Source organism: Triplophysa rosa, linkage group LG22 (assembly GCF_024868665.1).
Source record: "Triplophysa rosa linkage group LG22, Trosa_1v2, whole genome shotgun sequence".
Lineage (NCBI taxonomy): Eukaryota > Metazoa > Chordata > Actinopteri > Cypriniformes > Nemacheilidae > Triplophysa > Triplophysa rosa.
In genome coordinates, this window is record NC_079911.1 from 9,573,745 (window position 1) to 9,586,367 (window position 12,623).

General features: G+C 39.5%; 1 protein-coding gene across 22 annotated transcripts in view; it reads left to right on the forward strand.

Moving 5' to 3' along the window:
- LOC130546377 (protocadherin alpha-C2-like) overlaps positions 1 to 12,623 on the forward strand; it is a 193,296-nt gene that overhangs the window by 99,655 nt on the left and 81,018 nt on the right. For 2 of the 22 annotated variants that reach the window (XM_057321606.1, XM_057321632.1), the window contains exon 1: positions 215 to 2,798. The exons of 16 other annotated variants lie outside the window; for them this stretch is intronic. In XM_057321606.1, coding sequence (XP_057177589.1) covers positions 405 to 2,798 — 2,394 coding nt within the window. In that variant the 5' untranslated portion in view covers positions 215 to 404. Of the gene's footprint in view, positions 1 to 214; positions 2,799 to 6,826; positions 9,347 to 9,710; positions 12,257 to 12,623 lie in introns of those variants that run through there. 4 more of the 22 variants (XM_057321607.1, XM_057321633.1, XM_057321608.1 and 1 more) reach the window with 2 other exon arrangements.

A 12,623-nucleotide genomic window follows, 5' to 3' on the forward strand; every position in this document is an offset into this window, starting at 1 on the left:
CCAACACACGATTTCCATAGAACTATTGCGTATCTGTGATTGAATTGTTTATCGATTCTTTTATTTTTGTTTAAATTATAGAATTTGACCACCTATTTAGTATGTTGTAGTGTTATATTTGTTCTCAACTCTAAGGGCCGCTGTTGGTTTGCACAAAAATGTGTAGCCTATGAATTCAGTTTAGTGAAGCAGTGGTGATGCTGGAGAGGCAATTGTAGCATCGCCATCGATGAAAGAGTGTTGGTGAAGAAAGACATTTTTACCGACAAGGAGCAGAAGAATTGGATTTTTGTGTAAAGATTTCGATTGCTGAATATCATCGGTTTTCTGTAATTATACTTTTTGAAACGATTGCGATCATTGTAAGCGCCAGGCTTCTAGGTTATACATCGCAAAGCCAACCAATGGATTCTGTTTTCCTATGCAGGATCTTATTCATCATGTCTGCTTGTTATATCCCAGACATTACCGCACAGATTCGTTACTCGGTTCCAGAAGAAATGAAGAAGGGATCGCTTATCGGGAATATAGCGCATGATCTTGGTCTCGATGTTCAAAGACTGCGCTCGGGTCGGGCTCGTATCGTATCTGGCGACAACACTCAATACGCAGAGCTAAAAACAGACAAAGGGACTTTGGTTGTAAATGAGAGAATTGACCGAGAGCAGCTTTGCCCTGAAACCACTCCGTGCAGCTTCACCTTTGAAATAATACTTGATAATCCAATGGAACTACACCATGTTACGGTTGAAATACTCGACGTAAACGATCACTCTCCAACATTTCCCAAGGATGAAATTAAACTAGAAATAAGTGAATCGGCCACACCTGGGGCTCGCTTCTTACTGGGCGGCGCAGATGATCCTGATGTAGGTGTGAATTCGCTCCAAAATTATATTTTGTCACCTAATGACAATTTTATTCTAAAACAACATTCGCGCCCCGATGGAGTTAAATATGCGGAAATGGTGCTTCAGAAACCTCTCGATAGAGAGCAACATCCACGACTATCTCTCATTCTCACAGCGGTCGATGGAGGAAACCCCCACAGATCTGGTAATATGAAAATAGAGGTGACTGTGTTAGACGCGAATGACAACGCACCAGTATTTAACCAATCGGTTTACAGAGCAGCAATAGAAGAAAATGCATCTAAAGGAACGTATATAACAATTGTAAATGCTAGTGATGCAGACAGTGGATCTTACGGTTTGATTGCATACAGTTTTGCTAACATTAAGGGTAACATTAATGATATTTTTAAAATTGATGAAAAAACAGGCGTTATAACTCTAACTGGTATGCTTGATTATGAAAGAACAAAAAAGTATGAAATTGGTATCGAGGCAAAAGATCAGGGTGGTTTAGGAAACTCAGCTAAAGTCATAGTTGAATTAATTGATGTTAATGACAATGTGCCTGTTATCAGTGTTATGTCATTTTCAAGCCCAGTGAATGAGGACTCACCTGTGGGCACTACTATTGCTATTTTAAGTGTCAAGGACCTAGATGCAGGAGACAATGGTCAAGTTAGTTGTACAGTTAATCGAAATATGCCATTCAAACTCCAGTCCTCATTACGCAATTATTACACTTTAGTAACTGGTGCTGCATTAGACCGTGAACGTGTGGCGGAGTACAACATCACCATCACAGCTACAGATTCAGGGTCACCTGCACTTTCCAGTCTGAAAACTTTAAATCTGAAAGTATCTGATGTTAATGACAACCCCCCAAGGTTCCAAAAGAGTGTTTACACAACATACGTTGCTGAAAATAATCAACCTGGTTTGTCCATATTTACTTTTAGTGCTCAAGACGATGACTGGAACCAGAATGCTAGAATTTCTTATCTTTTAGATGACACTACAGTGGGTGGAGCCCCTGTTTCCTCTTTCATTTCAGTAAATGCTGACAGTGGAGTGGTACAAGCATTGCGCGCTTTTGATTATGAGCAAATGAAAAGTGTTCATTTTTGTGTGAAAGCTCAAGATGGAGGTTCTCTACCTCTTAGCACAAATGTGACTTTAGATATTATAATACAAGATCAGAACGACAACGCACCTCAGGTTCTGTATCCTGTACAAACTGGTGGTTCTGTGGTGGCTGAGATTGTGCCTCGTTCTGCAGATGTTGGTTATCTGGTCACTAAAGTTGTGGCTGTTGATGTGGACTCTGGACAGAATGCCTGGCTCTCCTATAAACTACAGAAAGCTACAGACAGAGCGCTGTTTGAAGTGGGTTTACAGAACGGAGAAATAAGAACTGTGCGACAGGTGACTGATAAAGATGCTGTGAAACAAAAACTCACTGTTGTTGTGGAGGATAACGGACAGCCCTCACGCTCAGCTGTGGTCACCATTAATGTGGCAGTTGCCGACAGCTTTCCTGAAGTGCTTTCAGAATTTACGGACTCTGGGCATAACAAAGAATATGACAACAACCTCACTTTTTATTTAGTTCTTGCATTGGCAGCTGTCTCTTTCCTGTTCATTACCTGCGTCGTTGTCATAATATCAGTTAAAATTTACAGATGGAGGCAGTCTCGCTTCTATCAGTCAAATCTCCCGGTTATTCCGTACTACCCATCGCATTACGCAGACACAGGAGTTACTGGAACTCTTCCACATGGCTATAATTATGAAGTGTGTATGACGACTGATTCGAGAAAAAGTGACTGTAAGTTCGCTACACTTGGTGGTCGGAGTGTTTTAGTGGTGGACCCAAGTTTTACTGAGACGATGCAGCGCGCAATGAAGGACAAGAACTTATTAGAAGATCGAGAGTCTCCTGAAATGGTAAGAACAATTAGTTTACGTTAAATGTTCAATGTCATAACAAATAATATTTACATAATACACACCATAATATTTTCTGACATCACTTAAAATATTTATTGATGAAAATATCCAAATTAACTGATTTGTTAGGTTAGATAAAAAATATTGAGATCGAATAAACAAGTCGTTCTTAAGTGTTAGTTTATAAATAATACATACGCACTTAACAGGGCATTTAATAAATATACTTAATATATTGTTTGAAAACAGCCGAATCAAATGGCTTGCTTCACTAACCCAACTCTTTAAACTCATAATTAGTGAGATCAGAAAGATGACGGTCTCATTTATTGAAATCATGACCGTGTTGTATTTTAGGCTTACTATCAAATGTCACATTTAAATCAAGTCTTATTATTTCGTCCACAGAATGGATGCTTGTCTATAAGGTTTTGATTTGAATTATTTATACTGTGCTTAATTTCTTAAATGCTATAATTATCCACTACTTATCTAGTATTTTTGGTGTTATACATTGATCTCAACTCTAAGGGCCACTGTTGGTTTGCAGAAATGTGCATGCTTTGCAACTGCCTGCTTAGTGAAGCAGTGGTGATGCTGGCGAGGCAGTTGTGGAGGAGATAAAAGGGTGTTGGTGGTGAAGAAATACAGATTAACTGACAAGCAGCAGAAGAATTGGATTATTGTGTTCATATTTCGATTGTTGAACGTTACTGGATGTATGTTTTGTAATGATTGAGAATACTGTAAGGGCGAGGCTTCTAGGTTATATATCGCAAAGCCAACCACTGGATTCTGTTATTGTATGGAGGATTTTATTGTTCACAGCTGTTTGTTATATCTAAAATATCAGCGCACAGATTTGTTACTCTGTTCCAGAGGAGATGAAGAAAGGATCGCTTATCGGGAATATAGCTCATGATCTTGGTTTGGATGTGCAACGGCTGCGTTTGGGTCGGGCCCATATCGTATCTGGCGACAGCACACAATACGCAGAGCTAAAAACAGACAAAGGGACTTTTGTTGTAAATGAGAGAATTGACCGAGAACAGCTTTGCCCTGAAACCATTCCGTGTAGCTTCACGTTTGAAGTAATACTCGACAATCCAATGGAACTATATCATGTTACGGTTGAAATATTGGATGTAAATGATCATTCGCCAGTCTTTCAAAAAGACGAAATTAATCTTGAAATAAGTGAATCGACCACAATAGGAGCCCGTTTCCTGCTGGGTAGCGCAGATGATCCCGATATGGGCATTAATGGTATCCAAAACTATATAATATCTCCAAATGATAATTTTATTTTGAAACAGCATGCACGACCAAGTGGGATAAAATATGCTGAAATGGTGCTGCAGAAGCATCTAGACAGAGAGCAATATCCTCATTCTCACAGCGGTCGATGGAGGAAATCCGCAAAGATCTGGTAACACAAAAATAGAGATTACTGTGTTAGATGCAAATGACAACGCGCCAGTCTTCAATCAGTCAGTTTACAGAGCAGTAATAGCAGAAAATGCACCCAAGGGAGCTTATATAAACTACCGTTAATGCCAGTGATGCAGACAGCAGCCCAAATAAATTAATTTCTTACAGCATTGCTAATTCGAAAGTGATAGCTAAAATTTTCAAGGTAAATGAAAGCACCGGTGTTACAACTGTAATTGGAGTGTTGGACTATGAAAAAGTAAAGAAATACGAATTTGATGTCGAAGCAAAGGACCAGGGTGGTTTAGGAGACTCTGCTAAAGTCATTGTTGAATTAATTGAGGTTAATGGTAATGCACCAGTTCTTAGTGTTATGTCGTTTTCAAATCCAGTTTCTGAGGACGCACCTCTTAGTACCACCATTGCGATCATCAATGTTAAAGACCTAGATGCAGGAGAAAATGGTCAGGTCAGTTGCACAATATATCGAAATATGCCATTCAACAGTCCTCACTACGAAATTACTACACTTTAGTAACTGATGCTGCATTAGACCATGAAAGTGTGATAGACTGTAATATCACCATCTCAGCTACAGATTCAGGGTCACCTGCGCTTTCCAGTCAGAAAACTTTAAATCTGAAAGTATCTGATGTTAATGACAACCCCCCTAGGTTCCAAAAGAGTGTTTACATTACATACATTACTGAAAATAATCAACCTGGTTTGTCCATATTTACAATGAGCGAGCACGATGATGACTGGAACCAGAATGAACGAATTTCGTATCTTTTAGATGAGACTACAGTGGGTGGAGCCCCTGTTTCATCTTTCATTTCAGTAAATGCTGACAGTGGAGTGGTACACGCATTACGCGCTTTTGATTACGAGCAAATTAAAAGTGTTTATATGTTTGTAAAAGCCCAAGATGGAGGCTCTCCACCACTTTACACCAATGTTACTTTGCACATTATAATACAAGATCAGAATGACAACGCTCCTCAGATTCTGTATCCTGTACAGGCTGGTGGCTCTGTGGTGGCTGAGATTGTGCCTCGTTCTGCAGATGTTGGGTATCTGGTCACTAAAGTTGTGGCTGTTGATGTGGACTCTGGACAGAATGCCTGGCTCTCCTATAAACTACAGAAATCTACAGACAGAGCGCTGTTTGAAGTGGGTTTACAGAACGGAGAAATAAAAATGGTGCGACAAGTGACTGATAAAGATGCTGTGAAACAAAAATCACTGTTGTTGTGGAGGATAACGGACAGCCCTCACGATCAGCTGTGGTCACCATTAATGTGGCAGTTGTTTTAATATTTGAAAGCCTGTTGGGCAATTTTAAATGTGTATGCGATTTGATATTGACCATTAAATATGCAATACTTTACTTTTTCAGCTATTTTTTTAAATATTAAGTTTAAATATTACTTATTTATCATTGTGTAATTAATAATTATTCGAGCTGATGAATATTAATTTTAGATTAATATTAACTTGATATGATATTCGCAATTTGCTAAATTATTTATCCTTAGATGCTTTTTTTCTTTTTGTTACAAAAAATCTAGATCAACTGCAGTTACGATGAATTTAAATATATTTAAGTCACGTTACACGATTTCAACCTTAAGATCGACAGAGCGCTAGTTTAAGTCGGTTTGCAGTGCGACAAGTAAGTGATAAAGATGCTGTAAAACAAATTCACTGTTGTTGTGGAATTGTTCAGCTAGTAACAGCAGTATGTGGCTGTGGCGGCCAGTTTTTAGAAATGCTTTCCAAACTCAAAGGTTGACCAAGTATTTAACGACAACTTTATCTTAATTTAGTTTCTTGCTCTGGCTGCTATTTCCTTTCTATTTGTTGCTTGTGTGGTTGTCTAATCATGTAAAATCTTAAATTTTCTCTCAGTCACAACTTCCGGTTATTATACAACTTCCTATTCCACGGTAGACATAGGCGTCACGAGAAATTTACTGTGTATAACCGACACAGGAAAAATTAATAAAATGATATTAGTGGTACTCTAGATTACTGAGACAATGGAGCGCCCAATGAAGGAAAATAAGGTAAGTGGATATGACCTGTCAGATGTAGGCTACTCGATTACATGAAAATAGTATTAAAACATTTGTTTTATTATTTTCTGGTTAAAATTAGGGTGTGTGTAATAACTCAAAACCGAGCCATGGCTGGAGCATGTTGAAATGACACGTTTCAGCACCACGTACTGGACAGCGCCATATTTTCCTAAAGAATAATCTCATATATTACCTATGTTCGGCTAACTCTACTTAACTTTCAATGAACTCAAATGCATTTTTTAATTTTTGTATACTTTACTATTTTGTAGACATTTTATCGTAGCAGACTTTAATAGAAATTATCTCAAATGAATTAACTCAAAATTGTTTTATAACCAAGGCAACGATGCCTTCAACTGGACATTTAGTTTGACAAATATTTTTACATCCAGTTGCCTGTTTACCTATTGTTTGAGTGCATTTCTTTTTCAAGGCTCTTAGGGCCGCTGTTGATTAACAAAGGGCAGAGTCTCTGTATTTTTCAGTCCTACCAACCGATGATGTCAGATTGATGAAAAAGCCCAATCACTCGGGGAAATATTTTGGTTGAGCTGGTAGATAGACGTTTTCATTGTGTTCTAGATCTCACGGTGGAGTTTGATTTATAACGTTGATCTTAATCTGCAGAGCAACGGGAAAATGCCCAGCTCTTTTGTGTGGCACGTAGCGCTGTTTTTTATGGTTCTCTCACGATACGCAGCGAGGGGGCAGGTCAGCTACTCTATTCCAGAAGAAATGACAAAAGGGTCGATAGTTGGAAATATTTCTCAAGATTTGGGATTGGATGTGAAAAGACTGAGATCAGGCAAGGCGCGCATATTTACTGGGGACAACGCGGAATACATCGGATTAAATGAAAAGGGCATACTTCTCACCGAGGAGAAAATCGACCGCGAGGCTCTTTGTGGTAGAACAACTCCTTGCGCTTTACATCTTCAGATAATTTTAGAGAATCCGATGGAGCTATATAAAATTACAGTCGAAATCACCGACATCAATGACAACGCCCCGAGTTTTCCAAAAGGTGAGATTCATTTTGAAATAAGCGAGTCGGCTGTAACCGGAGCAAGATTTATGTTAGAAAATGCGATAGATCTGGATGTAGGCGTTAATAGTCTTCTCAGTTATTCACTGCAACCGACAGATAATTTTATTCTTAGTTTGCAAAGCCTAACGGACAGTGAAAAAACTATGGAGATGGTGTTACAGAAGCCCCTTGATCGTGAAAGCAAAGACCAGTTATCTTTGTTGCTAACAGCAGTGGATGGCGGAGAGCCTCCGTTAAGCAGCACTATGCGGTTATATGTAACTGTGCTAGATAATAATGACAATGCCCCTGTTTTCACACAAAGGGTCTACAAAGCCACTCTTCCTGAAAATTCACCCAAAGACTCTGTAATTACTTCTGTCAGCGCCACTGATGCAGATGAAGGTTCGAATGGTATTGTAACGTATTTCATGTCAAACACTAAAGACTTAAATGATTTGTTTATGGTGGACGCACGGAGCGGGCATATAACATTAAAAGGCCTAGCTGACTTTGAAAAGGCAAGTCGTTATCAACTTAACATACAAGCACGCGATCAGGGGGGACTATCTGACTCATGTAAGGTTATCATCGATCTCACTGATGTAAATGACAACAAACCAGTGATAAACATCCTGTCTATTTCAAATTCTATATCAGAGGCATCTTCCCCTGGCACTGTTGTTGCAATGTTAAATATAAATGATCTCGACTCCGGTGTAAACGGCCAGGTTCACTGCCATATAAATAATAACATTCCATTTGATCTTACGTCTCCGTCAAGTGGTTTCTTTAGCTTGCAAACAGAGCAGGAACTGGATAGAGAGAGAGAAATTCAGTACGATATTATTGTTACATGTACTGATGAGGGCATGCCCGCGCTCTTCAGCAGTGTCTCTCTCCGTGTGCAGATATCAGATGTAAATGACAATGCCCCTATATTTGAGAAAAGTAATTACGAAACCTATGTGGTGGAGAATAACACACCAGGTGTTTCTATATTTACTGTTAAAGCCAGTGATTCAGATTGGAGTCAGAATGCACGCGTTACTTATGTTCTGGAAGACAGCACTTTTAATGGAGTCTCCGTCTCTTCATATGCGTCAGTTCACCCTGACAGTGGGGAGATCACAACTATGCGCTCTTTTGACTATGAGCAACTAAAACATTTCACGTTTAAAGTAAAAGCGCAAGACGGAGGCTCTCCTCCACTCAGTAGTAACGTGACAATTAAAATTATTATTCGAGATCAGAATGACAACGCACCTCAGGTTCTGTATCCTGTACAAACTGGTGGATCTGTGGTGGCTGAGATTGTGCCTCGTTCTGCAGATGTTGGTTATCTCGTCACTAAAGTGGTGGCTGTTGATGTGGACTCTGGACAGAATGCCTGGCTCTCCTATAAACTACAGAAAGCTACAGACAGAGCGCTGTTTGAAGTGGGTTTACAGAACGGAGAAATACGAACTGTGCGACAAGTGACTGATAAAGATGCTGTGAAACAAAAACTTACTGTTGTTGTTGAAGATAACGGACAGCCCTCACGCTCAGCTGTGGTCAGTATTAACGTGGCTGTGGCTGACAGCCTCCCTGAAATTCTCTACGAACTCACAGACTTGACGCATGAGAAAGAATATAACGACAACTTGACTTTTTATTTAATTCTTGCGCTGGCTGCTGTTACATTCCTTTTTATCACCTGCTTAGTTGTTATAATATCAGTAAAAATCTACAAATGGAGACAATCACGCACCTTCTATCAATCCAATCTGCCTGTTATTCCATACTACCCACCAAACTATACAGATACAGGAATTACTGGAACTCTGCCACACGGATATAATTATGAAGTGTGCATGACCACTGACTCGAGGAAAAGCGACTGTAAGTTTTCAACGCTCGGCGGTAAGAATATCGTAGTGATGGAGCCCAGTTTTACAGAAACTATGCAACATATAATCGCGGAGAATAACGTTTTGGAAGGCGAATACTCGACAGAAACGGTAAGAGCATTGTATATTCTACAAGTATAAATGAATGTGGAAAAAAGTTTATCTTAAAAGAATCATTCATATTCAGCCCCGCTTGCTGGACAGCGCCATAATGTGACAATGCTGTGTAAACAGCTGATTCTTTTAAAATAATTACTTAACGGTAATTATCTTATTTAGAACAAGCTTTACTAACCTCACTGGTTTATTTTTTGTTTGAGAAAACGACAAACGTTGGGTAACACAAAGTGTTTTGTAATGGTTTGTAGTGCTCGGTTAAGGCTCAGAGTGCCGCTGTTTGTCAACCTAATGCGGAGGCAGGATATATTTTATACCCATCCCCACCATGCTATATTCTCATAGAGAAGGAAAAGAGATACAGCCTTCGGGACGTTCACTGTTTTGTCTTAAAGCAAATGGAAATACAGATTAAATATATTTCCATTTTAAATTGACCATCTGAAGTACACTCGGAACCGTGGAGATTGATCTTTTTTGCTTGTTTGTTTGTTTTTTAGTGCTATCGAAGCAATGTCTTGTGTCAAATGTTGGGTGTTGTTTATCATCGTCGTTTTTCACTCAGCGCAAGGACAGGTCAGTTACTCCATTCCAGAAGAAATGGTAAAAGGATCGATTGTGGGAAATATTGCGCAGGATTTGGGGTTGGATTTACAGCGAATAAAATCAGGAAAAGCACGTATATTTACAAGAGACAGCACTGAATACATCGAGCTCAATAGAAACACGGGACTGCTTCTGATCAGAGAGAAAATGGATCGAGAGTCTCTTTGTGCAAAAACAACCCCGTGCGCCTTGGATCTTCAAATGATTTTGGAAAACCCGATGGAACTGTACACGATTACCGTGGAAGTCACTGATATAAACGATAACTCTCCTACTTTTCAGAAAAAGGACTTTAGATTTGAGATCAGCGAATTAGCAGTTCCGGGTGCTAGTTTTATGCTCGGGAGAGCCTTCGATCCGGACGTAGGACAAAACGCTCTTCAAAGCTATTCGCTCAAACCGCCTGATAAATTTCGTCTTGAATTGCACAGTCAGGCAGATGGTGCTAAGAATGTAGAGATGATTTTACAAAAACCACTCGATAGAGAAACGCAAAGCTCGCTTACTTTGTTGTTAGAGGCGTTTGACGGCGGCGATCCTGTGCTCTCAGGCACGGTGCAGATTCACATTACCGTCTTAGACATTAACGATAATCCTCCAGTTTTCAAACAGAAAATGTACAAAACGACCATAGGAGAAAACGAAGCAAAAGGTACAATATTAACAGTTGTGAGCGCATCTGATGCAGACGAAGGGTCTAACAGTATCGTTACATATTACATGTCTGACACAATGGACAGTAATGTGGCCGACATGTTTTTAATTAATGAAAAAAATGGTGAATTGTCATTAAATGGTCAGATCGACTATGAAAAGGTGAACCATTATGAACTTAATATTCAGGCAAAAGACCAAGGGCGGCTTTCTAACGCATGTAAAGTAATTATCGATGTGCTAGACATTAATGATAATTCGCCAAGTATTAGTATTCTTTCTAATTCCCCTTCCATATCTGAGGGGTCTAGGTCCGGTACTGTTGTTGCAATGCTAAATGTGAACGATTTAGACTCCGGTTTGAATGGCCAGGTTCACTGCGTCATAAACGAAGATATTCCTTTTGCTATTACATCGTCATTTAGCAGTTTCTTAAGCTTGCAAACAGAACAGGAACTGGACAGGGAGACGAAAGCTGAGTACAATATAACTGTAATATGTGCTGATGAGGGAGTGCCCGCGCTCTCCAGCAGTGCTTCTTTCCGTGTGCAAATAACAGATGTGAATGATAACGTGCCCATTTTTGAGAAAAGTCACTATGAAGCATGCGTCGTCGAAAACAACACACCTGGTATTTCTATACATAAAATTAAATCCAGTGACGCTGATTGGAATCAGAATGCACGTGTTTCATATATTCTAGAGGAAAGTACTGTCAATGGAGTTTCTGTCTCCTCATATGTGTCTGTTCACCCAGACACCGGAGTAATTGCAGCTATGCGCTCGTTTGACTATGAGCAACTGAAACATTTCCACTTTCGCGTAAGGGCGCAAGATGGAGGCTCTCCTCCTCTCAGTAGTAATGTGTCGGTAAAAATTATAATTCAAGATCAGAATGACAATTCCCCTCAAGTTCTGTATCCTATACAAACTGGAGGCTCTCTGGTGACTGAGATTGTGCCTCGATCTGCAGATGTTGGCTATCTTGTCACTAAAGTTGTAGCTGTTGATGTGGACTCTGGACAGAATTCCTGGCTCTCCTATAAACTACAGAAAGCTACAGACAGAGCGCTGTTTGAAGTGGGTTTACAGAACGGAGAAATACGAACTGTGCGACAAGTGACTGATAAAGATGCTGTCAAACAAAAACTTACTGTTGTTGTTGAAGATAACGGACAGCCCTCACGCTCAGCTGTGGTCAGTATTAACGTGGCTGTAGCTGACAGCCTCCCTGAAATTCTCTACGAACTCACAGACTTGACGCATGAGAAAGAATATAACGACAACTTGACTTTTTATTTAATTTTTGCGCTGGCTGCTGTTACATTCCTTTTTATCACCTGCTTAGTTGTTATAATATCAGTAAAAATCTACAAATGGAGACAATCACGCATCTTCTATCAATCCAATCTGCCTGTTATTCCATACTACCCACCAAACTATACAGATACAGGAATTACTGGAACTCGGCCACACGGATATAATTATGAAGTGTGCATGACAACTGACTCGAGGAAAAGCGACTGTAAGTTTTCAACTCTCGGGGGTCAGAGTGTTTTAGTGATGGACCCAAAATTTACGGAAACTATGCAACGCGCTACCAAGGAAATTGACGTTTTGGAAGGTGAATACTCGACAGTATCGGTAAGAAAAAATGTTATGCTTGACAAATCAAAGTTATAAAAAAACATTCGGTGAAAATTATACAATACATCTCTCTTAGAACTTGTTCAGCACCATTTGCTGGACAGCGCCATAACGTGACAATGCTGCTTTCCTAGTACGCTTTTTTTGAAAAACTCTAAATGACTAAATTAGACTGTAAATTACTACATGCTTCCTTTTCAAATTATAAATAATATTTTTTATTTATGTATTTAATCTGCAAAAGCCGCTGTCTGTTTTCAGCACCATATGTTGGATAGCGCCACAATGTATTAATGCTAATTTCTTCTCATTTAAATAAAAAGCAAGCACATTTTCTCTAGAATAGCCCGCTTATAAATATCTT